Source organism: Gambusia affinis, linkage group LG03 (genome assembly GCF_019740435.1).
Source record: "Gambusia affinis linkage group LG03, SWU_Gaff_1.0, whole genome shotgun sequence".
Taxonomy (NCBI): domain Eukaryota; kingdom Metazoa; phylum Chordata; class Actinopteri; order Cyprinodontiformes; family Poeciliidae; genus Gambusia; species Gambusia affinis.
The window spans coordinates 18208224-18235319 of NC_057870.1; the positions used below are offsets into that span (position 1 = coordinate 18208224).

The 27096-nt window shown below is 37.7% G+C and overlaps 1 protein-coding gene across 1 annotated transcript in view; it reads right to left on the minus strand.

The window, feature by feature from the left end:
* Window positions 1-6: 6 nt before the first annotated feature.
* The window catches only part of loxhd1b (lipoxygenase homology PLAT domains 1b), a 31081-nt gene continuing 3991 nt past the window's right edge, over window positions 7-27096 (minus strand). The window contains exons 9-45 of the mRNA XM_044110558.1: window positions 26551-26699; window positions 23691-23814; window positions 23302-23411; window positions 22016-22156; window positions 21809-21944; window positions 20210-20370; window positions 20045-20131; window positions 19616-19751; window positions 19373-19527; window positions 18107-18267; window positions 16888-16964; window positions 16622-16818; window positions 16340-16532; window positions 15750-15910; window positions 15318-15642; window positions 14114-14265; window positions 11636-11769; window positions 11362-11507; window positions 11169-11273; window positions 10962-11090; window positions 10712-10876; window positions 10170-10351; window positions 9976-10092; window positions 9697-9859; window positions 7709-7863; window positions 7429-7638; window positions 6233-6359; window positions 4621-4829; window positions 4228-4413; window positions 4018-4145; window positions 3591-3708; window positions 2622-2799; window positions 2340-2525; window positions 2008-2178; window positions 1780-1912; window positions 732-887; window positions 7-641 (exon numbers count right to left, since the gene is read on the minus strand). Coding sequence (XP_043966493.1) covers window positions 161-641; window positions 732-887; window positions 1780-1912; window positions 2008-2178; window positions 2340-2525; window positions 2622-2799; window positions 3591-3708; window positions 4018-4145; window positions 4228-4413; window positions 4621-4829; window positions 6233-6359; window positions 7429-7638; window positions 7709-7863; window positions 9697-9859; window positions 9976-10092; window positions 10170-10351; window positions 10712-10876; window positions 10962-11090; window positions 11169-11273; window positions 11362-11507; window positions 11636-11769; window positions 14114-14265; window positions 15318-15642; window positions 15750-15910; window positions 16340-16532; window positions 16622-16818; window positions 16888-16964; window positions 18107-18267; window positions 19373-19527; window positions 19616-19751; window positions 20045-20131; window positions 20210-20370; window positions 21809-21944; window positions 22016-22156; window positions 23302-23411; window positions 23691-23814; window positions 26551-26699 — 6044 coding nt within the window. The 3' untranslated portion in view covers window positions 7-160. The remainder of the gene's footprint in view (window positions 642-731; window positions 888-1779; window positions 1913-2007; window positions 2179-2339; window positions 2526-2621; window positions 2800-3590; window positions 3709-4017; window positions 4146-4227; window positions 4414-4620; window positions 4830-6232; window positions 6360-7428; window positions 7639-7708; window positions 7864-9696; window positions 9860-9975; window positions 10093-10169; window positions 10352-10711; window positions 10877-10961; window positions 11091-11168; window positions 11274-11361; window positions 11508-11635; window positions 11770-14113; window positions 14266-15317; window positions 15643-15749; window positions 15911-16339; window positions 16533-16621; window positions 16819-16887; window positions 16965-18106; window positions 18268-19372; window positions 19528-19615; window positions 19752-20044; window positions 20132-20209; window positions 20371-21808; window positions 21945-22015; window positions 22157-23301; window positions 23412-23690; window positions 23815-26550; window positions 26700-27096) is intronic.

Consider the following 27096-nt stretch of genomic DNA (forward strand, 5'->3'; position numbering starts at 1 on the left):
TTTGATATTCATTTCTGTTTTTATTGCTTTTCCTTAAGTTTGACGCGGTCAAACCTCAACAAATGGCACAGAGTTACTTTGACCTTTTTCATAATAAACATCATGTAAAAAAATAGGAGTAAAAAAGGTAAATTAAAAGCTTACCCCTAGCATTTATCTTCTAGTATCTTGGATAAAGCACTCTGAGTATCTGCCCATCAGACTTGTTAACATCCAGCCACTTTCCACACAGGAAGACGGTTGTGACGGAGTTAGCCGTGTTGGTTATCTCAACACACTCTAAAAACCACCCGCCGTACGAGCTGCTCCCATCGTGCTCGATCTTGACCCTCAGCAGCTCTCCAAGGTCGAGCATCTCCACGACGAACCGGTCCGTTTGCCCTCGCTCGAAGAGGTTGCGGAACTTCTGCGTGAGGTGACGCCTGCCCGAGTCGCCGTTGACTCCGTAGATAGTGATGAAAACATTTGCGTCCGTTCCACCCCCTTTCACGTCCCCGGTGATGACGATGATTTCATACTTGACGGGAACCAGTTTGCGAACTTTGCTCGCAAAGCTTTCGACGGATTTATAGCACTCGAATGTCTGGAACTGGTCCTTTTTGGCTGCCAGAGGGATTTGTGCGTCACAGTGAAAGAAATACCTAAACAAAAAGATTCAGAGTCATCAAAGGACTTCTTTTTTTATTTTTACATAACCTAACATTATGTAAGTTGTGTGACAAACCACTCACTTGTTACCCAGCTCCTTTTCTGTCACTACCACCTCCGAAACGTGCCAGAAGACTTCTTTCTTCACTTTCTTTCCGTCTTTTGTTATGTGGCCGAGGCAGATCCCAGCGATTTCCCCCAAGTGTTTGGACGAGAACTCAAACGTGTCAGTGGCACCGCTGTGAAAGTTCACAGAAATCGGCATCTATTAGGCAAGTTTGTGCAGGGCAAGCAATTAGAAAAGAAAAAAAAATCAATAAAGTGAGACGTTTTCTTTGTTAGCGCTAGATTTATCTTTCCTGAGAAAAGAGACGCGAGAGGGCAGAAATAGAAATCATGAACGAGGGAAGATTATGTAAGATCCCTGCAAATGCATTCATATTTCTTTAACGTTTTCCCATTTCCATGTGTTATACAGAGATTTTATGTGATAAACCAATAAAAACAATCCATAAAAGAGAAAATTTTACAAATAAATACCTGAAAATTGTTTACCAAATACTCAAAATCTTAAATCCACTAATTCAGTGACTAATAAATTTAGTCCTGCAAGTATCCAGTCTTATTCAGCTGGCCAGCTTTCCTCTTTCTGGTAAAGAAAAGCAGCTCCACAGCATGATGCTGCTACCTCCATGCCTTACAGTGGAGATGATGAGTTCAGAGTGCAGAGTTTGTTTTCTCCCACACAGAGTTGGGAATCATCAGGCCAGAGTAACTTTTTAACTTATGAAGCCAATTTGATTCATTTATGCATTTTTATAGGTGATACAAATGCAAGCTAGAAAAATTAGCGATATTTCTTCTGTTTTATATATATGTATATATGTATATATATATATATATATATATATATATATATATATATATATATATATATATATATATATATATATATATATATATATGTTTGATGTACTGTATATCACGATATGATTTCAAATTAAAGTCCAAACAAAACACAAAAATAAACTAATATGACAAACGTTCCAGACAATAATGAATAATCAGAAAAGAAACACAAAAAAGAACCAAACCAAGATCGTCACAGTAAGAGTGTTTTTAAAGTCTTGCCTTAAAAACTTCTTTTTCTTATTCTCCAGAACAAACTCCTTGGATCGAGCTTTCCTTCCCTCCAACACAATCCAGGCGTTTTCTGAGGTTGAGGCGTTGTCGGTGTTAGCAGTAATGGTGGCGATTTCATATTCTGTGATGCGGCAGAAGCAATCATATAATCTCACATGAATGTAATTACCTCCAAAAGATTTTAAGCTTCCAGCATCCACATATTTTTATACTAACTGGTTTTATCGCTGAGGTCTATTGATTCATTGTTGGCACAAGCCAGCTCCCTGATAATTTGCCCGTCGTCTTCATTTTTAGCCAGCCAGCGGTCGCAGGGGAACCTGAAGGTCTGGTCCATGGCCTCGTCTTTCACTTCGATGTAATCTAAATGCCACCCAGGCGCGGGGCCTGTTTACACGAGAGGCATTGTGATCCAAATGTTGATGCATTCAACAATGTTTTTCTAAACAGTTTACAGGTCTTTGAATAGAAGATATTGGTTTTGCTCTCATGCATAATATATAATTTTACATCATGAGTATTGCACTCTGCAGGCTTCCTCCTCTCACCTTTGTTGTCATGCCACACTCGGACTTTGGAGAGCTCGCCCAGACTGAGCATATCAGGAAACCGAAACACGTCCTTCATTTTCCGCTCAAACTTGTTCCTGTTGGTGCTCTCCTTCAGCGGCAGCATCCCGGTGTCGCCGTACTCCCCAAACACAATCAAAAACACGTTGGCGTCGGTGCCGCCACCTGAAACGTTGCACCAAATGTTTAAAAACGAGACAGAAAAACATGAAATTTACTAAAAAGTAAAGAGCAATACTGTCTAAAACTCATGTGACGTGCCTCCGACGTCGCTGGTCTGAACTTGGACGGTGTAGGTTGTTTTTTCCACCATCTCCTCGTCGTCCACCACTGCTGGCAGCTCACACACTTTTGTCCTTTTCGGTCCTTTCGTCTTGGACAGCCAGTTCTCGTAAGTGAACAGATACTCTTCCTCAGCGGTCAGGTTCCGCATCAGGATCTAAAAGTGAGCATGGAGTAATTAAATTAATTATTAACACTAAAAGAATGCCAGTACGACAGGACTGGATGGAAAGAAATCTGCTAAAATGTCATTTTTAGAAAGATGTTTGTTACAAATGTCTTATGTTTTTGATATTTTTTTTTCAATCTGAATTGTCCAAATGTTCATATAAAACAAAAATAAAATCAATAAATAAAAATAAAATATTCAGATTTTCAAGTAATATTTTAATTAATTTAACCACATTTTTAATAACTAATTGACCTGTACATCCAATAAAAAATTTAAACTGGGCCTGTCCGACAACATGAAGTAGGCAAAAATAAAAAATTTGTCAAAAAGCATCACATCAGGCTCTGATAAGAATTTCAAGAACACAATTCATATAATTGACTCATTACCACTTATTGAGAACTTAAAGGGGGATATTTAATAAAATTGACTTTTTTGAGTTTTCATGATGTGATATTGTTATTGATTATGTGGTGAAGGCAGAGTATCAGAAAGAGGAAGACTTCTTAAAGCGACAGAGGCCCAATTAAAAGTCAAATTTTCTTTAAAATGGTACTATGTATCTGACAAATACATAATACTGTCCCTTTAACATTAAAAGTTGTATAAATGACTAATATAACCGAAAAAATATACTTAAATAATAATGACAAACATTTTGTGCCAGATAAAACCAACTTTATGACCCTATAATTGCTTTTCTACCACTGATAAAGAATTTTGGTGATATTTAGTATAATGTCTGCAGTTTTAGATATGAATGGTTTTCTTGTTACCCTGTCAAGAAACCAGTCTGGGCGGCTCCCAGTGCCATCGATCCGAACTCTGATCTTCTTCAGAGGAGCGATGTCATCAATCTCCAGGGTGAACGTGTCTTCTTGGTCACGTTCAAACCTGCATGAAGCAACAAACAAACAAACAAAAAGTCTCAGAATCACAGTGGGTAATGAATATAGAAGGATTAAGTCACAAAATTCAGAATGAGACTTTATGGAAATTTTATTGGGTCTCTGTTATAGAAGAGAAACCATTTTTTTCCTAGAATATTGGGTGGAGATTTGTGGCAAACAAAAGATTTTTCTCAGATGAAAAATTACATCACTTCAGCCTGGAGGGAGAAATAATCAGGGGACTTTTATTAATCAGGAGGACACTTTCTCTAGAGAGTGGGGTTTATTATTAGAGGATCGCTGCTGGACTGACCTATCCCCGTTCTTCGGCAGCAACATTTCCTCTGTGCTCCCGTTGACCCCGTACACAGTCAGGAAAATGTTTGTATCCGTCCCTGCATACTGAGTGTCTCCTGTGACAACCGAGACCGAATAAATAACCTGCAAAAACGCAGAGAACAACAGGCATAAACGAGAGGAACTCTGCTTTCCAACAGCTCATATTTTCAGAGCGGTGACTCACTTTGCGGATAATGTTGATGGTGCTGGAGTCCAGCACGTTCAACAGTCTGACAGTCAAACCATCTCCCCTGTCTTTAGCCAGCCAGCATTTACATGGGAAGATGTACTTGATACCTTTGGTTGGCACAGCAACAGACAGCTCATCCACCAACCAGCAGCTCTCTGGTGTGATTCCGTTATGGCCGAGCTGAGCAGCAGCAAGAGACGAGACAGAGAGAGCTGGGAATTCAGAAATCATTTGATTTTGTTTGATCCACATCCCATACACTGCAGCTACAGTTAATTATTCCTGCGCCAGAAAGCCGTTATGCGAAATTCTCAACACTGAGGAGGCAGCAGCAGCAGCAGACAGGCAGTTTCACAGATTTAGCTACAGACAGTCCCAGATTCTCACTTCCACCCTCTTGATCTCTCCTACGTCAGCTCCGTAGCACACGAAGTGCTCCATGCCACCAGCCGCGAAGCATTTCTTCCCTTCTGCCAGGTCCAGCCACAGACGGTCCGTCTCGGCGTCGTTCGGCCCGATGACGATGACATAAACCCTGGCTGTGGTGCTGCCGTCCTGGTCCACCCCGGTGGACACCGTGAAGTGATAAGGAATGACTGCATGAGGGACCAGATCAGATTCAAGTTTCACTACTTAAACAAAGAAATGTGACGTTTTAGAAAATCTGATTCTTAATTTAAATGAGATTAAATTATTGTGTCTCATGATACTTAGTTTGTAACCAATTTGTCTGTGTAACATAATTGATTTGTTGGCTGTTTAGTACAGTATATTAAACAGGTACATGGTTTTAATTACAAATTTCAGGTAATTATTGTGTCGGAAGGTAGCATATTTCACTAAATTGAGATAATTACTTCATGTTCACTTCTTCCTCCTTTTCAAACAGAAAAGTAGTGGCAAACAAATTATTTTATTCTTGGTTATGTATGCACATGTTTGATTGCTTGTTTTTAAAAAACCTGTTTGAAATAAATAAAATTACAACTATAACTATCTTCTAATTTTACTAATGATTATTTTAATAATAAATTATTCTATTGAAATTTCTGATGGGTAATCGGATGAAAAATTGTCACTTTCTGCAGATTTTACATTTTTAAGAAATCATTAGAAATATTTAAGAAATCCAAATAAGTAAATAATTAATTTTTTAAAATAATCAAAAATGTGAACACAAGATTTGTTTAGTGAACATTTGATCATTTGTAGGAAAGGATGCATCTGCTGCTAAAAATAATTTCCACTAATCTGTTGTTTATTTCTTAGATTAATAAATGGAAAGCAAAAGGTGCTTAGTAGGAGATTTTATTTATTCTTACATAATTTGAACCAGGTGAAACTAAAACGGCCCCTAGATGAGTTGTGGGTACAGAGAAAAAAATGTGTTTTAAATAAAATGTGTTTTTTTCTCTGCAGGTAAAAACATTTGACCTAGTTTATAAAGGCCAACTGTCAAATGATAAGGAAATGTATTTAAATATCTGATGGCCTCTATCTGATATCAAACCAACATTCAGTTTATACAGCCAGCTGCTGTAATCATCATAAAGATAATATAATTTTATCTGAACTTCAGGATCCTCAGTAATCCCGTTTTTATTAGCTTATAATGCCGCCACCTGCTCTGTACTCTCACCTCCATTTTCTACTCCTCAGATGTTTTTCCTCGTTTCTCAAAGGAATCCCAGAATGTTTGCAGACATTTCACAGTGAAGTTTTATTTACCTTCTCATCGTCGACACCTCAGCTTTATTAAAGAGATATTTTTGATTTTTATTTATCTGACCCTTATTTATGCAGGTTGTCTCATTGAGAGAACAGTTTTGATGAAAACAAAATTACAAACACAGCAACAAAACAAGAAGTTACGACATCTTGACTCAGTTAAATAACAAGCATCATATTGATTCTCATTTTTTTCTGTGAACTTGAACAAGCAGGAGGTGTAATGGCTGTTTTCTACATTGATATCAGTGATTTTTAAAGGGTTGCTTACTTGGACCTTCTTCGGCCACTGTAGCCTTTTTCTTCTTTTTCTTCTTATTGGCATTTTTATCGAGTCCTTGTCTGGACTGGGCCATCTTCAAAAAATATGGATCGGTATTCCTTTCACCTTCATACCCCTGTAATGGACCCACCGAACAGATTTTAGTAATACAAAATAAAACAGAACACTGTATGAGAATAAAAATGATTGTTTAAAGAAAAGATATTGCCAAGATATTGACATGCAAAACACAAGATTTGTTTAGTGAACATTTGAGGCAAAGGCAGGCATTGTAGTGGAAAACATAATCTCATTATTTAGAGTTTAAAAATGTGGGAATGTGAATAAGAACAATCAGTTCAGGACATGGGAACAAAATGGTTTGTTGGTTAAAAGTGTCAGAAGGACAAATAAACTTTTTTAGCTATTTAGGAACAGTATTGATGTAAGAAAAGGAGAAAAGAGCTAAAAATGTTATTCCAAAGCTAATTTAAACTATATTAACAGGTATTTTAATAATTCTTTAAACAAAACCAGCGGCTGTGAAAAAACCCCACTGAAATTAAATGGAAATTTAAAAACTTTTTTAACACAAAAAAAACTGCTTAAAAAATTTGGACAGACATCCAGGTTTTGAATACATTTGTACTTGAAGAATCTAATTAGTTCTTAAATCCTTCACCTTATGATACATTGTAAAGCAAACACGATTAAAAACATGGAGGAACGTTTACTTTTACATTTTAAACAGGACGTCCCCTACTAGTCCCTTTATCTTCTAAAAATTTGGGGGATGAGCTGAAGAAATGGAAATAGTGTTTATGTCTACCTGCATATTTATGTACTGTAAAGGACGAAGAGCGGAGATAAACTTCAGTCAGTATTGATCTAAAATTTTCTATGTTTTAATTCTCTGAGAGCATATAAGTTATTTATTTGACTCTTTTCTGTACCAGATGAGAACACAGTTATCGGTGGAAAAGCTGGGATGTCTTGTCCTAATTAATCATTTGGATAATTAAAGGATGTAACTTCTTTCTTTCTTTTTGAAACTTAAATCATTCCTGAACGTCTCTCAGCAGCACTATTTATCCTTTCCAGAAGGTCATGTTTCTTCTTTGGTGGTTTAGAAAAAACATCTTCAACTTGTTTCGTCTGCATTCCTCGTCTGTAAAACAGAAAATAATCCACTGACTCAAACAGACCTTGATGTAGAAGATCCTGTCAATCTGTTTGTCCTCTTTCTTTGTCGACAGCCAGCGCTCACACAGGAACATGTAAACTTCCTCTGTGTCCTCATCCTGCACCTCCACCTGGTCCAGGTACCAATCAGCTCCCACCATGGTGTTGTCATGACGAATCCGAATCTTAAACACCTGCCCCAGGTCCACAGCCTCAATTGTAAACCTGTCCACCTACAGAACGAGGGATGGAGTTTAATGTCTCCACGCACCAACGTTATCAGACATTGAACTTTATAAATACCTCTCCTCTCTCAAACTTGTTCTTGTTGTTCTCAGATTTGGCGAGTTTGCGTTCCCCGGTGTCTCCCAGGTTTCCATAGATGGTGAGAAAGACGTTGGCGTCAGTTCCTGCGCCGTACATGTCACCTGTCCGCACCGACACCTTGTATCCGTGAGCTGTGAAGGAGAAGAGTCCAAACTGTGAATGCAGTGGACTTAACGCTCTTTTACACTCAGGTGCACAGCTACAAAAAAAATTAAATACAATAAAATAGAACTTTACAAGTCACATTTCTTTACACAAACTGGGGTTTAGGTCAGAAGTTTGCATGTCATAAAGGTTTTCAGCTTCTACTGAGCAATGACATTTTAAAAACAAGAATACATTTACAATTTTTAGATTGTTCATTGGATTTTTCTGTCAGTTATGCTTACGGTATCAAAATATGACAAAATAATAATCTCCCAAGTGATACGAATAATCGGTGGGGCTTTATTTTGTATTATCTGTGTGATATTAGGTTTTCTTTTTGAACAAAGTGAATGAAATAATGAAGATAGAGGACTATTTCCAAAATGTTTAACAAAAGAGAAACGGTTGACACAGTTGAGTGTTTCAACTAAACAGGAGAACGTATCTGAAAATTTATGCTTCATGCTTAAAATCAGGTCAGTGCCAGGAAACTAATCTATTTAAACTAACCTATGAATTTCTCATAATAAAAGTGGTCAGATATACAAACAGAAATATAAAAGAACGTTACTGATGGCTGCAAAATGTATCTGGTTTCCCTCCAACTTATGATAACATACTTTAATTCAAATAATAGTGTATTTGTTTGTTGCATCCAATCGAACTTCAATTAAATTCATTATTTTGACTTTTAAAATCAAGTACATTCTTTATTTCTACACCTTTCTAAGCATTTTGATATTTGTCTTTTAACATAAAAGTAGAGCAAAACCCAGGGAATATAACAAGTTACTGTTTATTAATGAGATAATATAACCTCAACTACTGGAAATATGGTTTCTGTCTAATGGGAAATTTGTTGTTATATTTATACTAGGAGTAAACATTATTCATGGATTAGTTCAGGGAAATGATTGACAGACATTCACTTCCAGCAGAGTTTCAGTCTGGTTGTTTCTCTGAGAAACAACTCACTCTCGGTTTCTGAAAGCCTTTACATTTTGAAACTCGTCACCGACTTTGAATGGTGATTCAAGTGGAGCAGAATAGGGTTTCAGGGTTTTTCCCAACGAAAACAATCGCCAAGAGTTAACATTTAGGAACAGCTGCAGGCTTGAAAAACGAAAAACAAAGAGCGGAAACTCAATATGCTGGACAGAGTGGAGCTGCAGATTCTAACTCTACAACAAACCTTTCACTGCCCCATAGGAAACGCCTTCTTCCTTTTTTAAAACCTGCAAATTTTTATAAAACTTTGCATTAAAAGAATCATTATTGTCCAAATAAAGCAAAGTTTACACTTTTAATGCAACTTTCAGTGAAACTTTGCATTTATAGTGTCATTATTTACTGAATGACACTTCATGAAAACAGTTGTAAACATTCATGAAGACTCCTGCATGTTCATAGCATGTGTTATGTCATGTTTATGACAGTGCCATGTCAGTCTTATGCACATCCCTCCAGATAAAGTGTTACCAACATTTTTTATTCTGTCAGAAAACTGAATTTTCTCCAAACTCCATCGGGAAGAAGCCTCACTGGCAGAAACAGAGCAAGGTAAAAAACATGCAAGTGGAAACTTGTCAATACCATTTTGAAAGACAACAGCAGCTCATATGTTGATTTATCACCAAGTCTGAACAGTTAGTACAGTTACACATATCTTAACATTTTATTTTTGACCATTTCGAGCTTTGTGTATGCAGTGTGTGCGTTAAAAAGCATTCACTAAAGATACTGATGTGAATGTAACAATATGATAAGTAAAAGTAAAATAATTTGTACTTGTTCAACTACATCAGAGGAAAACTTACTCTCCAGAGCATCCTCCACCTCCATTTCGGTCGTCTTTAGTGTCCCGTCCCGGAGGAGCTTCTGGGTGATGATGTCAGAGGCGACCAGCTCCCTCACCGTCTCTCCATCGTCTTCAGACTTGGCCAGCCAGCACTCGCACGGAAATATCGTGGTCTCTGAACCCTGACGTTAACCACAGACAAATAAGCCAAACCAGTAGAAATTTTATATTACTAAACTGTTCATAATTTATTTAGTCTTCCGAGAAAGCGGTGTAGTCTGGAGTGCATATTGGATACCTTTCCTTTCCGGAGCTGTCGCCTGATCTCCACCCTGTCAAGATGCCACCCTGGGTTGGTGCCTCTGTTGTCATGTCCTATCCTGATTTTCTCTATCACATCACCGATGTCCTCCAGCTGAGACAAGAACACCTGGATGTTTACAAAGCAGCAGCCGTAAGAAGCCATCGTTCTTCTAAAATGCACTTCCTCACCTCCACAATAAACATGTCCTCTGCTCCTCTCTCAAAGTAAAGCCGTCGCTCTCTCTTGTTTACACACAGGTGCTTCTGCAGCGTGCACATCCCGTTTTGTCCATACAAGACGATGAACACGTCAGCGTCTGTCCCCGCAGCAAACACATCACTGGTGAATATTTTGATCTCATAAGGCACGACTGAAAAATAAGAAACCAGGAGATTTGCTTAGTTTTGTGACCTGTGGTATGAAATTTCACCTTTAATTATGGTTTTTGCTTTTCACTTTGTGCATTGTGCCTGAATAGTGTTTTACAACCACTTTCTTTTTTATTTATGTCTTTCTGCCTTTGGCTGTGCACACCTTGGACAACTATTATGTTTTGAAAGTGCCACAAAAAGTTGGAATTAAAGCAAAACACTGATGAAACTTTGAACACCTCATCAGATTTTACTGTGTTGTTCTATTTTGTAAAGTTTAACATCTTTGGGTCCTAAAAAACACATTTCCATAAATACCATTCCCACTAATGTTTTTTTATCAGCATTAGTTTGCTTACATGGAGTGTAAACTTCAGTCTGTAAGTCAGCAGGATAGAGATCCCTCACGATGGCACCGTCGTCCTCTGCTGGATCCAACCAGCGGCCACATGGGAAACGTAGTCTCTGTCCCTGAGATGGGGCGTCCACCTCCACCCAGTCTAGGAACCAACCGGATGAACTTCCTGTTGGAATAAAAAACATCAGATATTTTATATTGTTTAAACTCATTTTATTTCTGTTTAAAAAAAAGTTTTCTTTTTCCCTTGCCTGAGTTGTCGTGTCCGATCCGGAGCTTCTCCAGGTCGCCCAGGTCTACTGCCTCCACGATGAACTCGTTGATCATCCCCTGCTCAAACTTGTTCTTGTAGTTTTTACAAGACTTTAGGTTGATGAGCCCTGAATCAACGGGAGTTTCACATCCCAGTTAACCTTTAGGCAGGATTTTTATGTTGCCAGGGCAACGCCGGGGCTCACCTGTATCGTCTTTTTCACCGAACAGGATGGCAAAAACGTTGGCATCGGTTCCAGCATATTTCTTTTCCCCAGTTTTTATTTTGAGAGTATAGGTAGTGGACATGGCTGCAATAACAGAAATAGAGGTTAATATATCATATACTAAATTATGCATTATGTTTATAATTTGCTTCAGTCGTTTAAGGCACTTTACATTTTTGCTCCAGTCCCAAAGTGGCGCTAGTCCCCTCCTCATCTTCATCCTGCCTCATAAAGGCCTCATCAACAGGAACTAGCTCTCTTGCTATCTGCCCGTCATCCTCATCCACTGCGAGCCAGCGGTTACAAGGGAAGTAATACCTACAGACGCCCCAGAAATAAACTAATCAGAGCTTTACTTCTGCACAAAACTGTTAATGTGTTTAGGTGTGCAGATATATCTAGTCAGAAAATAGAGAAAAATGCGTTGAAACGCAAGTTACACTTACGTTATGTCTTCCTTTGTGTCCACTATCTCAACACGATCCAGGTACCAGGATGAGTGAGGCTCAGTGTTGTCATGTCGGATTCGCAGCTTCTTCAAAGTGAGCAAATCAATAGCTGTCACGATGAAAACGTCTTCCTGCAAAATCACAGGAGAGACTCTGTCTTGTTCAGTTAGCCTTGTAGGTATGCCACTCCCAGTTTGTGAGATATCTCTCCAGAGAAAGTATTTTTTTATCCACCCAGCCATTGTCATGGATCTAGAGGGAAAACCCAAGCATGCAGTGGGTTCCAGGTCTTCCCTGGGGTTCTGTAAACTCAGGTTCTCATCCATCCTTGTTTTGCACAGTTCCAGTTGTTAGATGACATCTTGTATAATATGTAGGCTATAATATTATATACATATCTTGTATAATATAATATGGATCTTTTTTTAGATTACGATATGTTCATTACACTTTTTCACACAAAATCATTCTTAGATAATCCGATTTTAGTCAGGCCTTGATTTGTGGGTTAGAAATAAACTGAACTGAATGTGTTTGTCACCAGTTGAAACACAGAGATGAATAATTCACAGGAGTGGATGAAGTGGGGAGTAAAAGTAGGACAGGTTCAATGACATGGAGGACTCATCAGAGCTCCTCTCAGTCACAGCTGGCCTGCCTGCAGGAGATCCTGTAATTGTAGCAGAATACACTCCTACCCACACCTCAGAGCAAGGCTCAAGTTGCCCAGAAGTCATCGGGTTTATCAGTAAGAGCTGCTGATTTAAAACACTGGTCCTTATATCGATTATAAAAACTGCTGCGGTCCTGATGAAAATTAATGGGATCAGTGATTCTAAATTATCAAGTGGTGTAAAATGAGTAATTACCTTTAAGAGCCAAGTTGAACTCATGTGTCAAATAGTACTTTTGTAAAGGTCTACAATTATATTTTAGAGAAAGAAAACTTACAAATCTTGAAAATAGGAAAGATAAGTAAATCATAATCTACCTCTTTCGTTTATTTTAAGGCAATAGTAAACTTTTGAGTTGGATCCACTAAAACAAATAAGCACTGAGGAGGAAAATCTCTGATGATAAACAATAACCGACTGTATTTTTGAGTTTTTCCTTTGACAAAAATTTGATTTTGGATGGAAATATGTTGGATGGATCTGTGGCTGGTCAGTAAAAGTTTGCAGGGAGATCGGTATGGCAAACATGAGTGAGCTCTGAACAATTAAACAGAAAAATTGATCCTGTCAGAAATAAATGTTGCAACAGGAGCATGAAACAATTTGAAACCTAGATGTAAGGTTAATAGTGTTACATTAGTCTTCCCACATAGACAAAACAACACAGTCAACCGCAGGTATCTGTGGTCATAAAACCATAAAAGTGGCTCTTTAGGTTGTAAAGGTTGCAGACTCCTGGTCTTTCCCAAATGACAGGAGGGAACATTTGACTGCAGCTGCTTTCTGAGAAGTTCAACTTCCCCCGTCTCTACTCATATGTGCAGGAGTAGCTTGAAAACTTTTCAAGGCCAAACGTTGGGTTGTGAGTAAATTATGGAGAGTTTTAGGTTTTGATGGACTGTTTATTTGGGTAAGTGAGTTTTGCACTCATCAATATAACATGGCTGTTCTGGTTTCAAAATTGTTGGTGTGAACCTGTTACCGTTCAGAACCGGAACAGAAATTACAGTGTCACTCTAAATGTTTTCAGAATTTCTTTTTTGTTTTGAATTTCAGCTCAAGTGCTTGTATATCCCTTCGTAGGGTGCAGGTTTGTTATGTCTTCAAGCTGCTGCTCCAACACAACATTCTGGTCTGACTGGATAAATTATGATATACAGTTCTAGAGAAAATGAAGAGACCACTGAATCCCACTGAAAACCTCATGGTTATTCCACCAAATATTCATTTCTGAACTCTTCCTGAGTTAAAACATTTATATTGTTGTTTCTAAATGAATATCAACTTGTTTTCTTTGAAAGCACTGCATCATTTTCACAACATTTTCTCTTCTTATTTTATGCAAATAAATACTAAACTTTAGCTTGGAATTTCAGAGACATGTTGTCAGTCGTTCATAGAATAAAAGAACAATATTCATTCTACTCAAATATATTTCTATAAAAAGTAAAATCAGAGAAACTGATATTTCGAAGTGATCTTTTAATTTTTTTCCAGAGCTGTAAATGCCTCTATAAACTCAAAATTGTGCTGCAGCCTTTGCTAGCACTGCTTTTGTCTTGGTTATACAGTGATGCCCTTCAGGATCTAAATGTAACCCTATCCTTCTCGTGCAACTTTTCTGCAATCTTAACTGCCTTATGCTCACTTTTTTTTCCTCCCACTTTTTAAAGACATATTTTTAATTTCACTTGTGGAACGGAAAAATAAGTGCAGTGAGCCACAATCCTGAATAAAAAAAGGTAAACATGGAGGAAAAGTTAAGAAAGTAATTGGTCAAGTGTCGTTGAACCCGTCTTACCTGCCCTCTCTCAAATTTGTTGAGGTTGTCAGAGTTTCTCAGGAGGCGCTCACCAGTGTCTCCATTTTCCCCATAAATATTAATATAGACGTTGGCATCTGTCCCAGCTCCCATCATGTCACCCGTGAAGACACACACTTCATAGGTGTTGACTGTCAGACAAAGCAAGCGATGAATTATTCACACCTTCCCCAAACTGTCGCATATGTTGGCCAGGATACAGAGTCAAACCAAACCGTTCAAATCACACCATCAGTTAAAAAGGCAAATGTGCCCTAAATGGTATAAATAATTGAAATGAGTCACAAAAAATGTTTCTAAAGCAGCGATCAGATGTTAGGCTGGTGCTTTTATGAGAGAGGCTTTAAGGAAAATTGGTGTTTTTAAATACTATCAATAATACTCTTAATAATTAACATGAAGACATGTTTTACTTTACTGATAAAAGATTAGTTGTGTTTAAATATTCATGTTTGCAAGTAATATGAATGTAACTTGACGTTATTCATTGTAAATTCAGTTTGTCTTTTTTTCTGTGCTTGGATCACAGTTGGTGCAACTGTGGATAATTTTGCTTTCTTGACTTCGATGAAGACCTGATAGAAAGCAGCAAAGACAACAATGAAAGTAGCCGGATATTCTGCCAATAATAAAAAAAATAAAAATAATCAAAGCACTGCTGGAAACCTCTTTCATTGCTGCAACAGTTCAGTTGAATAATTGATTATATGCATGGAAAGTATCAGTTTTATCGACTGTGATAAAAGCAGAGCTTGTTGCAGTGTTGAAAGATAAAAACAAAGAGGTAATCTATTATTTTGAATGAGTGTTCAATCAAAGCTCACATTATTTTTGCAGGTGAGGAATATTTTAATAAGGAGCAGCAATGGTGGAGTTCACCTCAGATGCCTACATCTTTATCTGAATGCAAATTAAAGGATGTTTTAATTTTTTCAGGCATTATGTTAAATCTAAAAAAGCATTTGTGAACCGATCTAAAAGAGGCCATTGCTCCACACTGTCAAGTTGAACAGGTTGGCACACATGGTGCTGTGGAGTGAACTGGAAATCCCATCAGCAGCGAGTCAAGACTGAAACTGATGGTTGAGGTGCAGAAAGGTTTTGTATTTCTACGGTAATTCTGCAGAGGAAAGCTTCAAGTGCAGAAGTGTGGAAGATGGCTGGAAAGATGTCAGCTTCACACCTTCCAGGTCCTCGTCTGCCTCCTCTGGCAGCAGCTCCACCAACAGCTCTCCGTCCTCCTCATCGCTGCTCAGCCAGCGTGAGCAGGGAAAACTGTACGTGAACACCACCTCCTGCATCTCCTCTCCTCCATCTTCATCCTCGTCCTCTTCGTCTTTCTTCTTTTTCTTCTTCTTCTTCTTGTCGTCCTTTTTCTTTTCTTTGGGCACCAGAGCCAAAATCAGGTGTTTAATGTCGACTGACTCCAGGAACCAGCCAGGTCCGATCCCTGAACCATCATGACCAATGCGTATTTTGAAGATTTTTCCCACGTCTTTGGCCTCAAACTGTTAAGAAATGGGAAATTTTTTGCATCGAATGTCAAATTGCTTTCTCTGCTTATTAAGCAAAACATATCTGGAGACACTTAACAGTAAAAATAAAACGTTAATACCTTAAATATTTCAGTCGTGTTGCGCTCAAAGTTGTTGGATCTGTTTTCAAGAGTGATAGTTTCTGTTTTGCCTTTCTCCCCGTAGATCTGGATGAACACTCTGGCGTTGGTGCCGGCAAACATCACATCTCCTGTTACTACGGTTACCTCATAGTTCATCACTAGAAATCAAAATGATGAGTAACAAAAGAACAGTAAAGTGAGTTTAGGTCACTAATAGGATTCCTGCTGACATTAGAAATATGCAATTATTTGTGTAATGAATAATCTGTGATTGACATAGAAAAGAGTTACCTCATTAATAAATAAAAATCTTTCCTTTCTTGTATTATGCATCAAATAAAAGAAAAGGTAAACCTTTGCACATTTCAGCTGCTCTGTTATCAGAACATAGTAGAAGTGTTATTAAACGAGTTCATTCAGTGTTGGTCCAGGATATTGAGACTGTAATGTTTGTACTCTGATGAAAACAAAGAGAAAGAAAACATGTACATCTGTTCTGTGCTTTTGGTAATTAAAGGCGCCCTCCTGGAGATTAATAATGATGTTTTTTTCATTATGAAACAAATCTGTGTGAGTGTTTCACCTACATTGTTCCACCTCCAGGATCTCACTGGGGTAAATCTCCACCTCCGTTTTCCCGTCAGCCTCGTCTTTGCAAAGCCAGCGGTGACTGGGAAACATGTAATTCTTTCCGTGGACCGGAACCACGATCTGAACGCTGTCCAGGAACCAACCAGCACGCATCCCTTTGTTGGTGTGACCAATCATCAGACGGTTTATCTGAAATCGACCAAGAAATTAGGTTGGGTCAAACAGGTTGCACCACAATAGAGATATTTCAGTCTTTCATCAACACCAAATGGGAAAACCTGTCCAATATCAAAGGTTTCCACTGTGAAGATGTCAACACGGCCCGTCTCAAAGTAGTTCCCCAAGTTGTTGGTAGAAACCACCAGCATCATCTTGTCGGTGTCGCCCTTTTCTCCGTAAAGCTTGACAAACACGTTGGAGTCTGAGCTTCCTCCAGGAATGTCGCCCGTCTTCACCACGATCTGATAGCCGACATCTGACACAAGGCGAATTTTTAGCGACAAAATGAAATAATGAATAAACGTGAGGCCTCCTTCCCACTTACTGTACAGACGCTGTCCATCTATGAACGGCACTAATTCTCTGGTGATCTGTCCATCGTCCTCGTTGCGGTCCAGCCACCTACACAGCAACACATGCAGGGAATGAAACGTCTCGTCTCCGCCGTCCAATGACGGCTTTTTGTGCTCTCAGAACATTTCATTAGCAACAGCTGCTTATTATTGTAATTATCTCAGGAGGTGGGAGCACAATGCAAAAACACACGTCAGACAAGAAAATGAGGAATTTAAACCAAAATTACATTATTGATGCCAGAAGAGGATTTGCTTTTATATGGCAGGGAAGTTTTCCAGCATGATCCTAAATTAAATAAATAAATAGATTGTCTGGATCGACTTTGACAACACCACCGGTATCTCCTCTTCTGCTGAGACGTGTCACAGATGGTCTCCTCAGGATTCAGCATCAGCAGCATAAAACTTGTCACCTGTCATGTGTCACTAACATTCCCTGCCACATTTTGAGTCTCCTATTTCTCTTACCACACTGTCAAAGTTTTTTTTTTTTTTTACTTAAAGTTCTGTCTAACTTCTCTGTTTATTGTTTTAATTTTGTCTAATTTTAAGCTGTAATCTAATTAATAGTGATCTTATTTGGAGCAGAAAGTCAGGCTTTGTTTTCGCAGCATCAAACACGACCAACAAGACACTTTTGTGTGTCGCTTGATTCAGGGTTAAAGAAAATGACTGTCTACTTCTTGCTATATTATCAATATAATATCACTGGGAGATCAAATTATAAGGAATCATGATAGTAGATATTTTTCCAAATAAAAGTGTGATTTGCATTTGTGCCACTCTTCTTTTGTTCTGATATAATGTGTCAATATTTTAGACATATTAATTAACACAAATAACTGAGGTTACTTTTCACAACAAAAATTCACAAATACTGAACTGCAAATAGAAGGAACGGTTAAAATGGTTCAGTCAAAGTTGGATTGAACATACAAAAAAGTTATTGCTCACAGATGCTCTCTATTCACTGTAGCTGAACTTAATTTGAACTCTTCAGTCTCAGATCTGCAAGACTAGCAGTGAAATTGCAAAAGACATAAAAAACCAGCATAATTCTGATTCCATTTGACAATTGCTACTTTGTTTTGATCTGTCAGGTAAAAACTCAATAAAATACTTTAAAACTATTATTTTTTAAAGTTGTATGAACACTTCTGCAATGCACAGTATTTATGTGAATATTACCTGTTGCAGGAAAACTCTACAGCATGAGCCTCTGCCTTTCCTTCTTCTCTCACAATCACTTTGTCAAGAAACCAGCCGCAGCCGCCGCCTTTCCCATCATGTCCGATTCTCAACCTGCGGATCCGTCCGATGGTCACCGCCTCGACTATAAACTCGTCCATCTGGATTGACAAGACAACAGCCGCAAAGTGTAGGTGGATTACATTTTTTTATTTAAAAAAAAAAAGCCAAAAAAACCCCCCACATATAAATAATGCAAAAAGTAAGGGGACAGAGGGGCACTACACTATCTGATGACTTTCGTCAGCAGAGGTCCTTTCTCTTTCCTATATTGCTTGAAACCTGTGGCCTGCTTAATAATGTGGAACATCCTCCATGAGTAGATTTCCTTTAATTGAGCTCACCAGACAAACTAATCAACCAGCTCTTTGAAATTAATTATAGTGATTCAAAGAGCCCTGACATAATACCATCTTTAAATTTAAAAGCACAACAAAAAATTTGATCTTTATGACATTCAAATCCAATTTGCATAATAATTTGGAACACTGTGTAATAAAAATAGCACGAGCTGGTATAGCTAGTGCTTGATGGATTATACAATCACATAATCAATTGAAAACGATCAAGGTTGATATTTAAATTATTTTGACTCAGTCTGTGTTAATGTTGTTGCTTTGACTTTTAGACAGCCTCGAGTCCCAGCTGTACCTGAATGCAGCATGAGCACTAACTGTATGGACTTTACCACTGTTTAAGTTTGTTCAACCTTTCTTTCTCCAACTACTAATGAAGAGTAATTAAATGAAAGAAAATGGGTTTTTTAGTTATTTTAATTTAACTTTTAGAACAAGTCCGTCAGACTTCTAAAGCAATTATTATAAAATTGACTTTCTTTATCTCTTTTTTTGAGTTTATGTTCAAATAAACTCAAAATCCACTGAAACAACGCATACAAATCCCATTCAATTGATTTGATTTAGATGTAAAACACATGTATTATATTAAATTAAAAAAAGTTATGTTTTTGGAAAATAAATAAATGCATGTAGTTTGCAGAATATGGATATTGAACCAAAGCACATCAAAACCTACAACTCTAATGCTTTTAATTAAAGTTATATTAAAAAAATCTACATGATTCATCTGTAAAACTATTAAGATTCACTGTGTAAAGTCCGAGGACACCTCACTACTGCCCTGTGTGTGCAAATTGTTAGACTTCATAATGGTTTAATTTGAAGATGAAGTGTAAAATGTACCCACGTTTCCCTTCTCAAACTTGTTGACATTATTCTTGCAGTTGATCAGCTGGCGCTGCCCTGTGTCCCCCTGGTCTCCGATCAAGTTGATGAAAATAGACGCATCTGTGCCGCTGCCGCTGACTTCACCCGTGCAAACTGTCAGCCGGTATTTAATCACTGCAGAACAAAACAACATCGCTGGTAATCGTTTGAATATCTTTATGAATAAGCAGGTTTTGATGCATCTGTCTGCGTAAAGACGTGCCAGGAAGTGGCTCATCTATCAGGTCTCCACAGGCCGGAAGCTCCCTCACAACTTCATTGTCGTCTTCGTTAATGTCCAGCCACCGCTCGCATGGGAATGTGTACTTCTCCTTTGTTAATGTCTTCATCAAAGTAACCTAAAAAAAAATAAGACTGAGCTGGATGAAGGGGGGCTATAGACTCAACTGAGGTAGATGCATAGATTGAAATATCAACTAAACAGTGCGATAAGTAAGTCAAAAGAAAAAAGTGTTTTGTCTTTTGAGTGTCTTTTCACAACATATGGTGCTTAACATTTTGCTAATTGTTGAGGAAATATGGAAAGCCGAAAATTGTTGAATCATAAACATGAAAATAGAAAAAAATGCCAAATATTTATGCCAAGAAATGTCATAAGATGAACTGAATAATTAGATTTTAGAAATCTCACCTTGCTCAGATGCCATCCTGCGAAAGGATTTCTCTTCTCATGCCAGATTCGAAGTTTGATCAATTTTCCCAAATCTGGAAGCTCAACCTGTTGGACAATAACAGTACCTGTCACCTATTTATCAGATATTAACTCCATAATATAGTTAAATTATCTCCTACTGACCATAAACTTGTCAACTTGACCCTGTTCAAAGTTGTCAGACTTGTTGTCTAGTCTGATCTCATCCGACTTGCTCTTTTCTCCGTAAACCTGAAAAGAGATGTCTGCGTCGGTGCCGGCATTGGGCATGTCTGTAGTCCAAATCCACAAGGACCAGGGATGTTCTGAGGACCGACAAACCAAACTATTGTTATTACTTGAGTTAGACTTACAAAGCATCAAGCATTGTGTTGTTTCAAGTCATAAAACCAGGAGCAAATAAGATAAAGCTGCCCATAAAGAGAGGAAATCAGAGTAGGGAAAAGTTTGGAACAATGACATAGTGAGTTTGCAGAAAAAAATTTAGCTTTCAAATGTCCATAATTATTCTTAATAACATTATTAGAACTGTGATATTGTACAAGTTAACTGTTTTTAATAAACATCATAGCTCTTGTTCTTTACCTGAGCCGCTTGGAAAGAGTTAAAGAGTTAAAGACATGAACACAACACTTCTAGGACAATCATAAGTTGAGAGTTTTCCAAAATACTTTGGGGCAAGTTATTCTGGACTGGTTTTGCTCCTTTGATGCCCTCCAGGAGAGGGCATTTTCTGCTTGCTAAAATATCCTCTCAGGGCAGAGACTCCCTTGCTGGAGTGACTGAGTCCTGTGGACAGCTGGAAAAAGGGCTACTTGACTGTGAGTGAACATGAAAACACACAAAGATGGAAAACCCATTTTAAGAAGTAACGGGTGGGGGAGGGGCCACAACAGTATTGTTATATCCTAATTTGTAAGTTGCTTTGGATAAAAGTGTCTGCCAAATGCGTAAATATAAAAATTAAAAATAGAAACAATCAAACATTAAATGAGTTTTTAAAAATAAAGCACTGATAGTCTAAAAATGTGGTGTTTACAAACTGATTAAATCTAACTTTAGGAGTAGAGGATTTCATATTTCAGGTTCAGATTTAAAATATTAAACAAGCAGAAAGATGTTTGAAGATTTTTCTCCATCAACCATTTCCACTTGTTTTTATTTGTTGTGTTTTTAATCATGTCAGACATCGGAGAGCTTGTATTTAAATAAAAGTAAAGTGCTTAAGTGGAGGACAAGAGATTAATGGTTAGACTCTGCTTTAGATGCTGCTTCTCCATATCTGCTATGTGTCAACATAAATCTGGTTCATCCCTTCAGTTAAGAAGTCATTCATAAGAGCTAAAGACTTAAAACAAAGAGGAAAAAAAATACAAAAATTGAAGAAATATTTACTAATAGAAGCAGCTGAAGCCCAAAGACCAATACCATTTTAAAATATTACTTGTGGATGTAAATAGCAAAGAGGAAGGAATTACCCTTACAAAAAAATCCCATGAAAACCACATGTGAATCACACGTGATTTTACCACGAAACGTTCCAAAATCCCACGTATTCATGTGCTTTCACATGTGATTCACATCCTTCACATGTAAAAATTTGTGTGAACCACATGTGATCACATGTGAAAGTCACATGTGATTTTCATGGGATTTTTTTGTAAGGGTATTCAAGATTTTTCCAAACTGTTGTATGTGAAAATACCTTGACTGATAAGCTGTAATAATTCACATTAAACTCACTTTTCTGCCTCCTTTGCCTGAGAGAGACCATCTCGTACAGCTCTCTTTCAATCAGGCCGTCCCCCTCCTTCTCATCCAGCCATTTGCCGCACGGGAAGGTCTGCTCTACCCCCGTGAAAGGACAGTACACAACGACCTGTGGACGGACCTGATTCAGCTAATTCACTGTACAGACTGCAGTATTTTTAACGTGAGCATTTGATTTACCTTCTCGCAGTACCACCCGGGTCTAAGTCCATCATTGTCATGTCCGATCGTAACTCTGCTGAGAGGACTGAGGAGCGCAGCAATCTCAACGTTGAATATGTCTGTCAGTCCACGTTCAAACTTCCCTCCTTCCAGAAATACCTACAGAATAGGGAGGCAGAGATGACTTTTAGTCAGAGTCAGGCTGAAATTTATAAAAAGAAACTGAATTGAAAAAGATATCTTGCAATGTGTAGCATGTAAGGTGTATTCCAGAGCAATACTATTTTTAAATCAGCATCTTAATTGAATATATTTCTGCTTTAGATCCACTGTTGTTCATACTCACCTTTATTATTTTTATTATGTGCAAAAGTATTCACACCCTCCTGAACTTTTACACATTTTGTTTTGTTACATCCACAAACTTCAACATGTTTTACTGGCATTTTGTGCAACAGACAGACAAAAGGTGGAGAAACAGCTTTTAGTCATGCAATTGATAAATCTGGCTTTTTTAGAAAAGTGACGAGCAGAAAGCAATTGCTAAAAGGAGGAGACAAAAGGTGCACTCTGCAGTTTTACACAACAAAAGTAGGCAAAACGTGCTCTGGTCGGATGAGTCCAACACTGCTTCAAATGCAAAACAATTAATGTGGTGGAAAACTGTCACTGTATACGGTGGTGACAGAATCGTAAGGGGGGGGGGGGGGGGGGGTTGCCAGCAAGAAAATGACAGCTGGTAAGAGTTTAAAGATGAAAACAGGGAATTACTGGAAGAAAAACTGCAAAAAACTTGGTAATGGAGCGAGTTTCATCTTCTAACTTTATAATTAACCAGAGCTACAGTAGAATGGCCTACTATAGCCAGTACAGTAGGCCTATATGAATCATATTGAAAGCATGAGAAGGAGTTCATATTTAGATGCTTTCCATGCAATCTCACAGAGCTAGAGCTATGTTGAAAAGAATTACAGACACCTTAAGACCTGCAGTTTTAGTGAATACACACCTCAACTTACAGATTTGCTCAAAATGAAAAGCATGTATCATTTTCATCTTATTTCACATTTGTTCAGCTCATCATGTTGATCTACTGCATAAAATCCCAATTCAATACAAAGCTTGTAGCTGCTGTCAGACAAAATGTTCAAGAAGAATAAATTCTTTTGCAGAGTGCTGTGACTAAAGCACAAAAGCCATCAGTGTCGGATTTCGTTGAACACAACTCTGCTTTGTTTGGATAAAACGTAAACACTGCCGCTCTGTTCACTAGTTCTTCTCTGTTTCTGTTGTTTTCCCGTTACCTTTCCACTGTTCTTCAGGCCTTTCGTACCGTGCATCACTATGTGAATATTAGAGTTGGTTCCTGCGCCTCGGATGTTTCCCGTCACAATCTGAACGTTGTAGACGATACCTGCGGGTTTAGGTTACCTGTTAGTTTATCACAGCTAGAGTCAGAGAGTCTCTCAGGTTCACTGCTCCCAGGTCTCAACAGGATGTGCAGGAACACAATTACTAAGATGTAAACATTGCCAGCCTAAGCTAATTAATAAGTAGTTACAAGATTTTCTGGCAAAGGAAATATTTCTAGAGTGGTTTAGAAAACCTTACACCTTCCTGTCAATTTTAGAAAAAGTAAATTTGTTTGGTTTTTATCTATGCTGCGTAACTCACTGTGTGTTTTTCTCCTCACCTGTCGGCTGGTCTGCTCCAACCAAAATGTCCCTCTGAATCTTCCCGTCATCTTCATCCAGGGCAAACCAGCGATTGATGGGGAATTCATACACTACTTTGTTTCCCATGTCATCCAGAATCACCTGCAGAAAAATCAAAAAAACATTTCAAATAATTCAACACAACTGACCTTAAAATGAATTAACCTTTTATTGTGCACACAAAAAAAAATATGGATTCAATCTTTGGACCTTTGGATTCCATGAGGAGCAAAAAAATAAAAAATAAAATAAAATGAAAATCCCTTTTTGAAACAGTATTTTAGGGCAGTTCTTAAAAGTACACTTTACTTTAAGTTGACCAAGGTGACAAAGAAATTTTATAAATAACTTAATGTTTTCCAAAGGGAATGAACCAGCATTCATCAAAGTGGGAAAGATAAGAAAACATTTGTACTTTGGCACATTTTAACCAGAGATAGCAACAGTGTGGAGATCCACTGGGAGGTTTAACAATACCAAAAAAAGACCAGAGAACAGGCTGAGATCTAAAGTTACTACCTGCAACACTAAATATTTAAATGTCTCTCTATCATATAGTTTATATTTAAATAAACAATTCCTAATGCGTTATTTGTAGTCTGTACAAGAGCTCTTGCCTCTGATTGGCTGATCAGCTCCTTGTGACAAATACTCTCATAGACGTACATACTGCCAAGAGGAACTGGCTTCAGAAAACTCATCAGGAAACTTTGGTTGACTATGTCCAAAGAAAGATCTGCTTAACCTCAAGATTCTGACTTCTTTCTGATTAGGATTTTCCAATATGGTTTATTTATGTGAATTAACTTAATTTAATGCATCTTTATGTACATAATCAAAACTGGGGCAAGAAGCTTGACGGGAGGGCCAGGGTTGATCATTCTCAGTAAGAAATTCTGACTAGAAGAGTATTGAATGCACAAATAACATCCCTAACAACCTCTAACCATTTTGCAATTTTTATTTACTTTCTGACTGACCTCAGTATTTCAGCATGTTTGTTGGGACAAATTTAAAGTCCTTGTTCTTTGTCTTTTGACTTTGAATGATGGGAATTTCATGGACTTTCTTTTAAACTCAAAACTGAAATGTTTTCAGCTGTTCAGATCGTGATAATATATTGTTAACTGATACTCCAGCACAAACTCCTCTCGGTATGCAAATTTGCATTAACAACCACACTTCAGAGTCAGTTGTCTCTGCAGGAACAAACAAATTTACTGACTCATCTGTCTCTGTGTTGTAAGTCTATCCCTTAATGAGGCATGGTTTCCCTTTACACAGAGGCTAGGATGACGACATGCGTGTCATGTATGTGTCCGTGTACGCGCCAGTTTGAGCAAACTCATCGCACACAGGCGCACACCGTACTGTATGCATTCGAAGAGCTGAGATGGGAAACCCAGATAAGAAAGGCTGAAACGGAAATGAGGAGATCCAGTGTCTTAAGTATTACTGAGGAGGGCCTGAATGTTCTACAACGACTTAAACATGTCCGTCTGTACTTTCAATAACTGGAATGGAGAGGAAAAGAAATTTCTTAGCCTTACATATTTCTGAAACAAAGACTAGATTCGGTTTCCAGGCTGGTAAGATCATTGACGGTGGGAGGAGAAGTCTTTTGAAGCATTGCTCATGTTTGTTTTTAACTGCTGCCTGAGCTGGAGTCAGTGCAAAAATATACAGGTCTGGAAAAAATGAAAAGCCCACTGCATTGAACCCCTGTTTGAAAACCTTCTGGTTATTCCACCAAATATTGACTTCTGAACTCTTCCTGAATTAAAACATCAGTACTGTTGTTTCTAAATGAGTATGAACTTGTTTTCTTTGCAATATTTGAGGTATGAAAGCACCGCATCTTGTTCTTTACTTTGGCCATTTCTCATTTTCCGCTAATAAAAACTATATTTTGCCTGTTAATTTGGAGACATGCAGTCAGTAGTTCATAAAATAAAAGAATAATGTTAATTTTACTCAAACATAAAGTAAGATCATAGAAAATTATCATTTTAAATGATCTCTTAACGTTTTCAGGAGCTGTATAACTTTTATATGAACAAGTGGAGGATTGTGAGATTTTTTAGTTTATTTTTATTGTCCTCTATAAATGTGCAACTGCAAATATTACTTATAATGTCTCTGCTATTGAAATAAATAAAAAAATCATCCCCAGACCTCCTGTCCTAATGTTCATTTTGATAATTGAACAATCCACATAATTTTGATCTGGTAATGATTTTGCTGATAAGATGAGCTTATTCTGCACTAACCAATAACTGGTTACCAAACACTAAAACATTTGTCAAATATGTAAAACATGTCTGTGTGTCATTGATTAAAAAAACTGTCAGAAATGCATTAACAGTTTGTATTCACCAATTTTATTACATTTTAGATATTTCAGAATTTGTACTGGAATTTTGACTTCTGGGTTGTGTTATGGTTCCAACTTGGGAAATTTTGAATTCATAACAAAGGTTGAAAAACATGAGATTTGAGATTGTTCTGGTATCATATTTCATCTTCAGTTATACAGGCAGACATCTAACAAGTCTTGTTGCTATGAAAAAGTTGTGGTGTGTGCCAGCGGTTATCTGCAGGACTTTGAGGCTGGAGATTTTGAAAACTACTTGACTTTTCAAAATGCAGCCCCAACTTAGATTTTTTTATTTTTATCAGTTTTCCAACTGGGACTTAGAAATTCCAACTTTTAAGTAAGAAAATAAACTTTGTACTCCAGAAGTTTGAAAACAGACTTCAGTGTGCATTTCACGAGATTTTCTGACTGGAAATTTAGATCTCTAACTTTCAAGATGAATCCATTTACACTATTCCCACCTTATCTACAAACCATCCTGCGGAGGAACCTTTGTTGTTATGGCCGATGGTGATCTTCCTAATTTTACCCAAGTTTGGCGCCTCAATGGTAAACTTGTCCTCTGTGCCCTGTTCAAAGTTATTTTTGTCACTGTCAAGGCGCCTCTCCCCTAAAAAACAAAGAGATAGTACATTTTGTCAGCTGAATTCATGAGTAGCTGCATCAGAACTAGAGATGCACCAATTTATGATGGCAGCATGTTGGAGAAGCTCTGTTACTTTAGTTCTGATTTGTTATTTTTGACACTTTTATGGTTGAAAAATTGCTTGTTTGGACAATTATTAAGATGGAAGGATTTTTGGCCTTACATTTTTGTCTTTCTTTTTGTTTTTTTACTTTTGGGCAGTTGATGTGTGTTGATACAATTACAATGGGGAGCAGCTGATGGGCATCTCAGAAGCTCAAGTAATACCTGAATTACAACTCCAGAGCTAAAAGAGGAAGGTGGCTTACTAACCACACGACTGGACAGATGTTTAGGAGGTGCAACAAAAGTAAATGAGGTG